The sequence below is a fragment of the Carettochelys insculpta genome, chromosome 5 (genome assembly GCF_033958435.1).
Source record: "Carettochelys insculpta isolate YL-2023 chromosome 5, ASM3395843v1, whole genome shotgun sequence".
NCBI lineage: Eukaryota > Metazoa > Chordata > Testudines > Carettochelyidae > Carettochelys > Carettochelys insculpta.
The window spans coordinates 28,824,954-28,839,101 of NC_134141.1; the positions used below are offsets into that span (position 1 = coordinate 28,824,954).

A 14,148-nucleotide genomic window follows, 5' to 3' on the forward strand; every position below is an offset into this window, starting at 1 on the left:
CCAGTGCTCTCCGGGCCCTCCAATGGTGCAGCTGTGGAACGGGGGGGAAGAAGAGTGGAGACAGCTGTTAGTCTGGGCCCTGACCCATGGCCCTTGTCCCCCCAACCCTCTGCTGCTGGTTCCCCATCCCTGTCCCCCGGAGATGCTGATGATGATGATGGGTGTCCAACCCCGCCCCGGGGGACCCTAGGTTCCACTCCACCCATCCCCAGGGATGGGGCATGGCGCTGTCCTGCTGGGGGGCAGGGGCTGATGGACTCTTCTGAGGGACATGCCACTGCTGTCCTCGGGACCATGGTCATCTGGGTGTGTGGAGGGCCCTGGTCATGCCTCTTGTCCCCGCCCCTTAACGCCCGCACCGGGGGGTACATACCTGACGGTCCGCTCCCACGGTCGGGGGTCACCCATCGGGCGGACGCCCTGCTGGAGCTGCGGGATGGGAGGTCTATCAGCAGCCCCCCGTTGCTGGAGGCCCCCTCCTCCTCCTCCTCCGGTGTCCCAGGTTTGGGCTCCTGCGGGGGGGGCCGGGGTGCAGGGCTGGCCTCCAGGGCAGACTCTGTCTCTGGGGCCTGCTGGGGCTCATCGGCCGATGTGTCAAGGGTGGACGGGGGCGGGGAGGAGGTGTCCCGGGGGCCCAGGATGGCCCTGAGCTCCCTGTAAAAGGGGCAAGCGGTGGGGGCGGCCCCAGTTCGGCTGGCCGTGTTCCGGGTGCGGGCGTAACCCTGCTGCAGCTCCTTTACCTTACTCCTGACATGGTCAGGAGTGCGGGCAGGGTGACCCCGGGCAGCCAGGCCCTCGGCCAGCTGAGCGAACGCATCTGCATTCCGCCTCTTGCTCCCCATTACCTGGAGCACCTCCTCCTCACCCCAGAGCCCCAGCAGGTCCTGGATCTCAGCCTCCATCCAGGAGGGGCCCCGCTGCCTCTTCCCCCGCTGGCTGGCAGGCTGGGAGCCCTGGGTCCCCTTGCGGGGGTGCCCTGTGGGCGCTTGAGGGGCTGGCTGGATGCCATGGGGTGCAGGGTGGTGGGTTGGGGCTGCTGAGGGACGTGCAGGTTGGGCACGTGGCACTGCTGCTGCCTGCACGAGCTCTCAGCTTCCTGCACAGGAAATAAGGGGCGGGGAGCTTTAAGGGGCTGCTGCACGCGGCAACCATAGAGCTCAGGGGCTGGAGAGAGCGTCTCTCAACCCCTCAGCTGATGGCCGCCATGGAGGACCCCGCTATTTCGATGTTGGGGGACGCGGATCGTCTACACGTGCCCTACTTTGACGTTCACCGTCGAAGTAGGGTGCTATTCCCATCTCCTGATGAGGATAGCGACTTCGACGTCTCGCCACCTTACGTCGATTTCAACTTCGAAATAGCGCTCGGCGCGTGTAGACGTAATGGGCGCTATTTCAAAGTTGGCATGGCTACTTCAAAATAGCCGGCTAGTGTAGACACGGCTACAGATACGCTCCTCTCAGGTTTTCTCTTTTTTGAAAGGTCAAATATGGTAACCCTATCTAATTGAATAATAGACCAAACAAAGAGAAAAGATCAAATGCCCCTTTGAGCAAAGACTGAACTCTGTTTCAGGAGGAACAAAACTCCTTTCTAATTTGCTTTTGACACTTCTCTTTTGAACCTTTCCCTTTGGGAGATCAGGAGAGTCTCAGTGACTGACCGGCCTTCTGAAGCATTTGTAAACTCTAACATTGTGAGGAAAAAACTCATAAGATTCAGCTGATCTCTAGGCTTTTCCATACTCCAAAGAAATGTGCCCCAATCTTCCAACTCACCAAACAGATGAACAGTCTGTAGTCTGACTTTTCCCATCATAGGGAGCCTCCACTGCACTTTCCTTCTATTCAGGTTGAGGTTCTCAGTCCCTAGATTCAATTCCTTCCCTCAATAGAGTAGGCAGCTAGTTCTCTCTAACCTATTACTTCCTTACTTTTGTCTCTTATTCTCTGTATGATTATTTCCTCTGACTTTACATTTCTGGTAACTGTTATGGGAGGGAGCCAGCTGCAATTCCTCTTTTTAGGTCAGCCTATAAACCACTTCACTGTGGCCCAGAGTTATTTGCAGACTCTGTTACAAAGAGACATTTTTGCTGTGCATGTACAGGTGAGGTGTAAACAATTAAGAAAATCATTAGGGACATCATGTTGGCTAACTCTGAATATTGTAATCTTGAGAGCTGGAGTTGGCCACAGTATTTGTGGGGAAGATGCCATCTGACTAAACTTAGTCCTCTTTTTTCCTTCTATTCATGGGTCATTCACTGAAAATTGTACGCAAATGTTTTTGGAGCTATGGATTATTTGGAAGGCATTCATTTTGCTATGTGCTGTTTGCAGTCTGTGTTTAGTCCCATGATGTTATAATGGGTTTTTCTTCCTCAGGCTCAAGGTTGCAGCTGGGTGTAGTTTTGAGAGAAGCTGGAGGAACTGAAAGTGTTCTTTTGGGGTACAGTGGATGGTCTGCTGCAGGGGGTCACTTCAGATAGAGTAGATGAGTACTGTGGAGTTTTAAACAGCGTGATATTGTCCTTTTCATTGGACTATTCCTGATGCCACAGTATTGTTTCTATTCCCTGATTGGATGACAGAAACTTTTAATGCAAGGGAATAATCTTATTTCTATGCTAATATGCCTATTCTCGTTCTCCAAACATAAATCTTGTATTTGTGCATGTTTGTGACCTGCAAAACTAACTGGTACAAACATAGGCAAACCTTCACATTTTTTTGTATCATTCAACTTGATCTATTGACAGCTGATAAATTTCATAATGGATTAAGATAAAGGCAAGCCCTCTGCTCCGTTTCTCTAATCCTATAGACGAAGAACTTTTTTCCTCATCCTTTTGATTTAGATGAACAATGTTTCCAGATAACTTCCTCCCTCCTCATTGGCTAGTGCAGTGAAAGTTCCCTGCTATAATCCACTTTAATCAATGTCTGTGTTTGAGCATTTACTTTGCGACATAAATTGATGAAAACTGTGTTGTTACATTACAAATGATGAATGAATGTGGGATTTTTTCCTTTATTTTGTTTTAAATCTTCTGGCCAGAAGTTGACACCGCTATATGCTAGAGCAGAACAAGAATTTTATTTTCTGGTCTACCAGAATATTTGCAATTTCTTCCATAATCACTGATACTACACTAGACTTCTTGTATCATTTGGCATAACTGTTTATAGTAGACCTCAGTGCCTATATCCAGTTACTATGTTCTGTATGACTAAAATAAAATATATAATATAACATCAGAAAACACCCCATAATAGGATTTTGTATCGTTTTAGGTTATTTTTGCAAGATGGAAAAAACATTGCTTTTGTCTATATTCGTGTTCCATTGGCATTTCATAAATGGTAAGAAGCAAAAATATCTGCTTAGGGTTTCTTTTGATGTATAGGTATGGCAACTATAACTTAGTAAAAAGAAAAAAGAAAACCTCATTATTCTTTATAATTTAAATGTTAAGCTAAATGTGTACATTTGAAAAGGGCTAGAGTGATGTAGCTGACGCATAAATATTTCAGTATATCCACAAAACAGTCTGGGGATGTGTGTGTTAAGAGCAGATGTAAAGAAAAACACAGAGGAAAATATTAAAGTGTGCAAGTTGTATTTGTAGACAGAATCCAAGAAGTAAGCTACATATTCTTCAGCATCATCTCCTGGCACTTTATCTGGTAACTATTAAGATAGATAGACACAGGTAAAAATCAAACTTGTAACAGGCAGCATCGGTTACAAGAGTCTCCACACCAGTGTCTCTCAACCTTTTTTTTTTTTATAAAGTACCCCTTTTTTAGAAAATTATAAGTACCCCCAGACTTCTCTTTCATACCCTTAGGGTACCTGTACCACTAGTTGAGAAACACCGTCCTGAGGTAATCTGAGGTCTTGAAACAAGTGCCATTCAACCTTTCTGGATTATTCTATGCTCTTCAGGCATCAGATTTGTTTTGCATACTACCAAGTTACACCTCACTTTACAAAAACATGCAAAAATATCATAGAAGAGTTCTGAAAACTTACTTTCTACCATTTTACTACCAAATAAGTTAATTGGAATAGAAATATTGTACTTACATTTCAGCATAAGGCATACAAACCAGTAGAAACAAGACACTGAATGAATTTTTAAATTGTACTGACTTTACTCATGTTTTTATTAAGCTTGTTGTAATATTAGGCAAATATGAGTTGATGTACCACCTAGAAGACCTCAGTGTATCTCCAAGTGTACTTGTACCACTACTTTAGAACACTGCTTCACAGTGTTCTGAAAACAGGGGTCAAGAGGACAACCCCCACACCTACTTTATGTACACAGATATCACATGCCTGTGTGTGCATGTGAGCATGTATGTATACAACTTGTGAGTAAATAGCCACTTAGGTACCTAACAGGTTGTATGTACGCACAAATGCCCAGTATGCACACAGAATCTATGGATGTTTGTGTGTATATATTAGTCAGATGTATATGTATGCATGATCAAATATAACCTTGAAAATCCTGGTTCTTTTTGGAAAATACGTTTTTTCTGAATTCTGTTTTCCAGCTTTATTCACAGTTGATGTTCCGCACCCGCAGTACACGGTGGATTATGGGAGCAACGTGACCATGGAATGCAGGTTTCAAGTGAACGGTCAATTAAAGCTTCAAGATTTAAGTGTCATTTGGGAGAAAAAAGAAGAGGAAGCGAAAGAGATATATAAGCTTCACAAAGGAAAGGAAAACTTTACAACCCAACACAGTGACTTCAGAGAAAGAGTACAATTGTTGAAAGAGAAACTGCAGTTGGGACAGTCAATGCTTCAGATCACCAGTATAAAACTTACAGATGCAGGGACTTACCGCTGTCTTATTGGCTATGAGGGAGCTGATTACAAGACGATCACCTTGCAAGTAAGAGGTAAGCATTTTCTCCAGATTGTGGAAATTAGTTTATTACTGGTCTATCCAGTTACAAGTCTCCACTCATGGATTTAATTGAGGTGGCAGTCACATCAGAGGGTGTAACTAGCGTTCACAGTGTGCGTAAGAACGAGCTGAGGCCTCTGCATTATAGCACTGTCAACTCAACTTGAGAGAGCAAGTATTGACTGCCCTTTTCTTCTCTCATCTACGTTTGGAGATGAATTAGGGAGGTGAAGATGAGGCAGAGCACTTCAAAAGTGCTCAGGCTTCCTTGAGCATCTCCTACCTCTTGGTCTCATGGAGGATGACGAACCCTCTCTCTATGGCCCTTTCTCCCCCAGAGCTTTGCCTCCTGGAGAAAGAGGGATAATCCTGTGGAGGTAAAGGAGAGGACAGGCAAAGTAACTGAATGGATTCCCATCCTCTCGCCAGGGACGGTGCTGACACCTCTTGCTCTGGACTGTGACCTCAATACAAGTTATATGTTGCCCTCACTTTCTTTCATGGAAACTACGGATTGTTGTCTCAGTACTGCTAAGTATATATTGTTGGGTGAACCTTGCAGTTTTTCACAAGAGGTCATGTAGACTAGATGAATATTACTTTAATGCACAGATTTTCAGGCAACTAATTTCATCAAAGACAGATGAGAGCTATGGGATAAATTGTGGGTTCCGGTGTACATATGATGCAGAATCCATAGGACTCCAATTGTCCACTTGGCTTCAGCATCCAGAGAGGCCTCCATTGGCTCTTCTGAGGGATTTACACAACAGCTCAACCCCATACCTACCTCTGGGGGAAATTCATGACTCTGCCTTAGCAGTGGAAGAAATGAATGATGCTGGGGAGGACAGCTGAAGAAGGCACTGGGTGGGAAGGTTGATAACAAACTTTTAAAAAAGTTTCAGAGGAGTAGCCGTGTTAGCCTGTGGCTAACACATTTGTTAGGTTGTGAGCTTTTGAGAATAAGACCTGCTTCCCTGAAAGCTCACGACCTAATAAATGTGTTAGTCTCTAAGTTGCTATGTGACTGCTTGTTGTTTTAAAAAAGTTGAAAAACTGTAGGGAAAATAGATCAACCCAGAAGCAAAGCCTACCTCCCCAGTTTTACCATAATGCTGAAGCAAACAATAATGATGTTTAACTTGGCAGTCAGAAAAATTATTTCTTGCTCAAGGCAAGCTGACATGGCTTGAAGAGAGTGTACTCTCCTGAAATAATACATGATCTTCTGTCAGCACCACAGCTCTAATAGCTTTTCCTGTTACTATTTTTGTTTAGCTCCTTACAGAAACATAACCAAAAGAATTGTGACTGCAGAACACAACAAATGGGAGTTAATGTGTCAGTCAGAAGGTTATCCTAAGGCAGAGGTTATTTGGCAGAATGTGGAACATCAAGACTTAAGTGACAAAGCAAACACTATTTCTGAAACAGGAACTGATCAACTGTACAGTGTGACAAGCACACTTAAAATCAACACAAGCATTAATGCGACTTTTCAATGTATATTTTGGAACAAAGAACTTAAAGAAAACACATCTGCTATTTTAATCATACCAGGTATTGTTTCTCAAGTTAAGTATGTTAATGCATTGTAAGGTTGTCTAGACTGGATCAACCACAATCTGCTTTTTCTAATCTCAACAAGGCCAAGAAATATTTTGTAGTAATGGGAGCAATCTGGTGTCTTGAATTTTAGGCCTAATAACTGGAAAGTCTTGCAGTGCTTTGGGGACGGAGGTTGTTGGTTAATTTAGGCTCCTAAACTAACTTCCTTTATGGCACTGGGTAAGTCACAGAACTCCTTTGCCTCAGTTTCCAATGTGCAATATGTAGGAAATACCCTGCAGGAGTTGTGTAAGTGTAAGCATCGGAATGATCCTACTATTGAGAGGAGACTTCCTGGTTTCTACATTACCCTGGTGAAATGAGCTATCAAAAAAATCGGTGTCCCTGCTCCCACTTTCTTTATCTAGTGGCCTCCCTGACCCACTGATGATTATTTGCAGTTCAAAGCAAATACAATTTAGTAAACAGAAGTCAATTTTTAAAAAAATAAGAAAAGAATGGGAAAAGTTAATGGAAAACACATCACCCCACTTGGTGGAAGGGGACATCGCAGTGTCTCTGGAATATAAAGGGCAGTTCCCAGTCTAATTCTCATAGGACCCAGGCCTTCTTCTCAGGCCTTGGCCATGGTGTAGGGATTGTGCAGGACATGCTCTGGTAGTGGCCACACACCTTCAAGCTCTGGGTGGCAGAACCCTTCTCCCTGGCATCAGTCTACCAGTTGGGGTTATGATCCCACCCCACAAATCCAGCCTATGAGGCTTCTTGGCTGGTGGTGTCTCCTTGCAATGGACCTTCTGCCAAGAGGACCCCACACTTGCTTTCCCCAGCTGCTCAGCACGTTTAGCTTTACAAAATATTGTAATTCAGAAATATTAACAATATTCTCAGGGTGTTGGGTTTTGACATATTCTGAAATAAATCAAATCTATATAACTTAGTATTTTTAAATGGTAATCTTTTGTGAAATTTATCCATTTTGTCCAGTTCCATTAGTTCATTGACCATCAAGAAAAAAGGACACTTTAAAACAAGTCTTTATTGACATTTTTAACATGCAAGAAAGTTTAACTTGGTCCAGTAATTTAAATGGTTACTGTAACTTGATTACTTTCCTAATACTTTTCTTTTAATTCTTCTTAGATTATACAGTGGATAGTCAAAGGACTAACAGTAGACGCTATATTGGAACAGCTCTTGGTGTATTTGCTGTCTTCGGATCATTGCTTCTGTGTGTTCTCTGGATAAAAAAGGGTATACATGTTTTACTACATTTTTCTCCCTTTGTTTGTTGATGATAATAGGTTTGGAATCAGCTGCTGTTGACGATCTGTTCCAACTTCTTCACTGTGAAACCTCTGATTCTCTTACTTTTTAAAAATTACATCCTTTCTGCTTCCTTTGTGTTTTTCTTAATCTGTCATTATTGTGTATACTATTAAGGTAGTATTTATCATCTCCCTTGTGCAGCGAGCCATGTGGTTATCTGCCTGCAGACAAGGGCTAAGAATGTGAAAGTATTTCCTACCCATCTGGAGTTCATATAATCCTAGGCCTGGAAGAGATCTCAGGAGGTCAATGAATCCAGTCCTGTGCTCAAAGCAGGACCAACCCCAGGAGAGTTGCCAAAGCTGCTGGGGTTTCTCTCATGGTATTGAACATACCTGTCACTAAGCTTGCATGATATTTGTCTCTTTGGTCATAGTTTCTAATAAAACAGTTTGAACTTTGACTCAATATCTTTATAAGGAATCTAAATGAGTGCATTCTAGTTACATTTTGGCCATGATAAAAATATAATAGAAATGACCATAAACAGGTATCTGCAAGATTTTTTTCCCCAAGATTTATGGAAGACTTTGTCAAAAGGGGTATTCCCCACCTTATATGCTGGCTTGCCACCACTAGTTTGTTACATTTTCTGGACTTTTTTTTTTTAAATGAGGTTTTGTTTCTTCAGTTTATTCGAGTGATTTCAGACTGGGTTGTAGGGGGTATTATCTGAAAAGTACTGGAGGGCTCAGTGTTGACATGCATCTTATGCTGACAAAATGACACCAGTTTGTCATGTAACAATGTGGTCAGAAATGCATGAGGCAGCTTGACTCAGGCAATCGGCTAAAGGATTACCAGAAAATCTTTTAAAATTTATTTAGTGGGCATAAACACACAGCTGGCATGAACTTCACAAGACAGTGTGGTGTCTTTTTCAGTAATACCTCTCAGGCTTTGTCTACATTAGACATCAAAGTCAACCACAGATGCACAATTGGGTAGCTAAGATCAATTTATCTGCGGCTGACTTCCTTGTCTGTCTGCGTGGGCGAAGGTAGACAGGAGTATTTCTCCCTTCAACCTCCCTTATTCTTCTCCTCTCTTGAAGAGCACAGGGGTGAACTTTGACCCCTGAGAGTGTCATTTCGCATGTGTGTGAAATCAAACCCTGGACTACGACCCTGAGCGGGTCAATCTTCCGCGGTAGTGTAGTGTAGCCTTAGTAGAGATGTTAAAGTTATGAAACTGTTTTACTATTTCAGGCCATATAATATATTCCCCCTATCACCACCTCATCACTGGAAATAGCAATCCTTTAGGTTCTGGCTTGAAATCACATCGAACAGGATTCCATCATCATACTTTATGCCAAGGTCTCAGTTAAGACTGCATGTTCCTAGTCCATTGATTATAGCGTATCTTTGCTGTTAGACTCAGTCTCCTTCCTCACACATACCTCCCATGCCCACCTAACATGGTGCTTTGGAGACGTCTTTCTCAGGCCCTGTGAGTTTTGTAATCATTTATAAGAGTACCAATAAGTGTTGTCAGCTGTGGTGTTTTCAGGCTGCAGCTAGCCCTGTTCAATCACCACAAGTACTCTTGCTGAATGAGTGTGATGGGAACAGGAGTACACAGTGCAAGTGGAGTAGGGAACAGGGAGAATCCTTGGTGTCTCAGAAGATTCCCCTCCTGGGAATGTGATATTAAGGTCAGACATTTCCTAAGTTGCAGGAATAATATTTCAGTTTTGCAAATTCCTTGTTGAAGCCCTAAATGCTTTTACTAACAGCAGAGAGACATGGTGGGTGGTCAAGGATGGAATCAGCTTCTGTTGTTGAGAGAGATAACATTTCAAACTTACACAGCTCTCTTCTTCAGGTCTGGGAAACGTACCCTAAGAGCCACGGCTCTGTACACAAGTTGGAACAGGTTGTTTAGCATAAGTTAAGACGTCTTTAAGGGACCGTTCAAGTTGCAGTGTTTTAGCATTTACTAAAAGCAATAAATTACATGAGATACTATTATTTCACAGTACTGCAAAGTTGATTTAGACAAGCATAATACAGCACATCAGTTGAAGGATCACTGCTGTTGTGATCATTGCTCGTGATGTGGGTTTCTAGCAAACCCAACAGAGGGTTTAAGTAAAGGGATTTTTGTTTAAATACCTTCTGTGCAAATGGAATTTAGTTAACAACAGGCCACCTGTCAGGGAGGTTTTTTCCTGAGTTTTCATTGGAACAGTGACAAAGGTAGGTTTTCAGCAGATACTATCCCTAATTTTTAGTCTTTTGAGGTAAAAATTTATAAAACAAAATAAGATAGGTAAATATTTCAGGAGGTTTTTAGTAACGCTGAAGCTAAGTATGAGTATTTTCTTTCATACTCTTCCTTTCTTCACTTGCAGCTAGAAAAGATGAGGAAAGTGAAACGTGGACAAATAATGCAACTATGAAAGTGAGCTGTGGAAGTAAGTATTTCATATATTTCACTGAATGTGTTGTAAGTTAAACTGTTCTAAACGAGACTCAGTAGGCTTGTCTACACTTGCCTCTAGCTTTGAAGGGGGCATGTTAAGCAGGGTGACGGGAGATTACTAATGAAGTGCTGTGGTAAATACACAGCGCTTCATTAAGCTAATTCTCCCCTGTGGCAACTTTGAAGTGTCACACTTCAAAGCGCCAGCATGCGTGTAGCTGCGGGCACTTTGAAGTGCCCACGCCACTTGGAAGTGCCTTTACTAAATTTTGGGGACTAAAGGCACTTCAAGTAGTGCGGGTACTTCAAAGTGCCCACGGCTACACGCATGTCAGCATTTCGAAGTTTGACACTTCGAAGTTGCCGTGGGGGAGAATTAGCCTAATGAAGTGCTGCGTATTCACCATAGCACTTTATTAGTAATCTCCTATCACCCTGATTACCATGCCCTCTTCGAAGCTGGGGGAAAGTGCAGACCTAACCATTATGTAATAAGGGCAATTCTAAGCAAAATTATATTCCACTCCATTTTGCATTCTGCTTTTAAAGTTGTCTGATAATTAGACAGTAATAATTAAAGAGTTAATTGTGCCTTTTATTTTCTGAAATAAAAACATATTCTAGGCAGTAAATTAAGTAAAATATTACACTATTCCAACATTGCAAATTACAACACAAACAGTGCTACCAAAGAGAAATTTGAGTTGTAGTTAAAATTGTCAGCAGGTGCAAAGATCAAGATTTTAAAAAGGGACTAGTGATTTTGAAGGTGTCACTTTTTGATTGTCCAATATAAGATTCACTAAATGGTCCAATTTCTTTCCCACCCCCACACCAGATGACTGTGTTTTAGAAAGAAAAACAAACTTCAGGTTTAGTGTTGTAGAAGAAACAGATTTATGCATTAATACTTTCTGTAAGCTTGCAGTTCAGTTGGCACTCTGTTTACCTGAAATGCCATGGCCAGTGTTCTTTATAAAGAATAATATACATGAGGAAGAAAACCTGTTCTCACTTCCATGTTGATCTTTTCTTTTCTTTTCTTTTCTTTTTTTCAAAAGAATTATCAACAGATGAGGAAGAAGGCAATTGCAGGGAGACTTTGCTTGAGAATGAAAAATTAAAAAGTAAGTGCAGTTGAAAAATGGAAAAACAGTAGCAAATTTCACCCAGCACAACTCATCTGCCAGTTACCATGTCCAGGAAGGAGGAATAGCCCAGTGGGAATTGAAGCTTAATGGCATTTGTTCCTAAGGGAACTAACAGACTAAGAACTGACCCGCGGACCGGTTTTAAAAGTTAAATGCAGATTCTGAGCCCTTTCCAGTCTGCACACGAGTGGTTTTAGGGATCCTTCCCAATTATTGACTGACCTGAGGCTTCCTCTTTTGCATCCGTTAGTTACATTTTGTTTGTTTTGTTTTTAAAGCTTTGCGGTCTAGGGAATCTTTCTAGGTCTCTGTGGCTAATATCTAAAAAGGAGCTTCCGACCAGGGAAGAACCCATAACTTCAGATTGAGACCCCTTTACGTTCTTCCAGCAAGACCCCTTCCATTGCTGGTTGATGTTCAATGAGCTACAGAGAAATTATCCTCCCTGTTAGGATGCTGGAGTATGGAGAAAATACTACACTGCTCCATGGACTATATTTTTATGTATTTGTTACATGACTCTGCCCTTGGGAATGGAGCATCACAACCATCTAAGCTGGAATTGGATAGCAGCCTATTTAGCTACTTTCAACTATATCAGGCTCTAAGTAATCAAGAATATAACTGCAAAATATGAACCATCAGTCAGTTAATCTTTAAACGTCAGATAGTTTGGTCTTGTTTGCTCTAGAAGTGTACAGCTGAATTAAAAATTAATCTAGTTAAAAAGGTACAAACCCTTAATGTAACCAAATTTTGCCTGTACTCGGCCCATGATGTTTTGCTTGGACAACTACAGGCCCATGATAGAGATTGTTTATTTTCTTCTGGATGTTAAAAGGATTGGGTCAAATTCTGCATTGATTTATACTGTCTCAACTAGGCTAGCTAAATGGGTGCAAGTTGGTGCAGAATTTGTCTAGTAGTGTAGGTTATATGTTTTTTGTTTATTTTACTTTGGGCTTTAGTTAATCTAAAGGTGGGAAATGATGTCATAAATGTATAGTGATGTCTTTCAGCATAATGCTTTGTTTAATGTTTTTTCCTTTCATAGATGTACGGATTGTGGAGACCTAGGCAACATCATCAGCAGAATGTGACCGTCACTGAATATATTCGCAAGTTCTAGGGTCTGTGTGTTGTTTTAAATATTATTTTAAAAATTTGTGGTCTGTTTCACCTTTCATTTTTACCCATAAATTGAGAGTAACTTCATAGAATTATCCTGATGAAGAACTTATAAGACTAAAGCCTTCTATGTATGTATGTGTATTTATTTAAATTTCTACGTCTGCTTTGTCACATATGCACTTTTTTGGAAGTTGTTCAAGATTTTTTTTTTACTACTTCCACCAGAAAAAAAGCACTTTAAGTCCCTGGCTGTAATGCATTTCATCTTGTTTTTAAAATGTTCCAATTTTAATCTGAGCTCTAAATTCCCATCTGAGACTTCCATCACGTCCTGCCTCCGTGAATGAAATTGTTATCACTTTGACCCACACAAGGATAAGGAGGCACCGAGTCTAAGGCATGTGAATCATCATCTCTTCTTATTGCACATTTTAAGATATTGGTACTGTTCAGCAATTGAGGTTTGAAAAGGCTGTTTAGTCCTCTTGGCAACATCATGGTTCCTCTTGGCTTGGAAGTCAGCCGATAAGCTTTTGTACTTTGAAGATGCTCCAAAGAGAGCTATAAGTTCTACTGTTTATTGTCACTAAGGATAATCATGGCACCACCACTTTGCAACTGGTCACTATTCTGATTAACTATCTGAAAAACTATACTTTTGCCATCTAGAAGAACAGCCTGCGAAGTGGAGTCTTTTGGAGTTTTCCATCTTGGAAATATCTGCTCTTCTATGATGTAAAGGAAAAAAAAAAACTCTCATGAAAACATGTTAGATGCACTTTTGGATTCTAAGTACCATGATGCTATGTTTAGTTATATTTTGCAAGGTATCTTCTTGTTTTTGACTGTCACTGTGTCATAAATTATTAAATTATTTATTGCAATAAAATTCAAAACTATATTTTTTAATAAAGAGGGAGTTTTGTTTCCTTTTGTTTCCCATTTCCCAAGCACTTTGCCTTAGCACTAGCATTTTATCTTTACATTGGCATGTCAAAAGTGCACTACCAGCGCAAATACTTACTAAGGTGTGTGTGTCTTTTAATACAGTAACTTAAATTATCAGTCGTAGTCACTTCAAGTAACCTCTTCCAATCTCTTATGAAAATCATCATTTGAGATCTGGAAACTCAATGTACTCAAGTCTTATTTTCAGACTTAAAGTAGCCACTTCTTTTCCGTAAAAAAACTAAAGTGTTATTAACACCTATGAACAAGTTCCCCTGCAGCACTGAAATTTATAGGGTGAAATTTAGTCTTCTGGGTATGGCTACCCCATAAGCCTTCAAAATAGGGCTTAAGTGAAACTTCAGTGCATAGGTTCTGCTGACATGAATTGCTTTTGGGAGAATAACTCTTAAAATCAGCACAACCTTATTCGTTCAAGTCCTCTTGCACAGGATCTGACTCAGGACCTCAGAAGAGAATAAATACTGACCGCAATACTCATGAGATACGACTGTGTGAAAAAGTTGGAAAACTTTATTTTAAAGTGAAGTGCAGTGTTCCCTGTGAGCTGAGCATTTGGGCTCAAGAGGGACTTAGTTGCTGTCCATCTGATTGGCAGCGTGCCCACAGCTGTCCACAGCCATTAGTGGTGCATAGCTG

General features: G+C 41.5%; 1 protein-coding gene across 1 annotated transcript in view; it reads left to right on the plus strand.

Annotated features, from left to right (window-relative positions):
• The window catches only part of CD274 (CD274 molecule), a 28,371-nt gene extending 14,930 nt beyond the window's left edge, over positions 1-13,441 (plus strand). Inside the window, exons 2-8 of the mRNA XM_074994089.1 lie at positions 3,297-3,365; positions 4,569-4,922; positions 6,212-6,493; positions 7,646-7,756; positions 10,188-10,250; positions 11,320-11,385; positions 12,464-13,441. Of these exons, the coding sequence (XP_074850190.1) occupies positions 3,311-3,365; positions 4,569-4,922; positions 6,212-6,493; positions 7,646-7,756; positions 10,188-10,250; positions 11,320-11,385; positions 12,464-12,486 (954 nt within the window). The 5' untranslated portion in view covers positions 3,297-3,310 and the 3' untranslated portion in view covers positions 12,487-13,441. The remainder of the gene's footprint in view (positions 1-3,296; positions 3,366-4,568; positions 4,923-6,211; positions 6,494-7,645; positions 7,757-10,187; positions 10,251-11,319; positions 11,386-12,463) is intronic.
• The last annotated feature ends 707 nt before the right edge of the window (positions 13,442-14,148 follow it).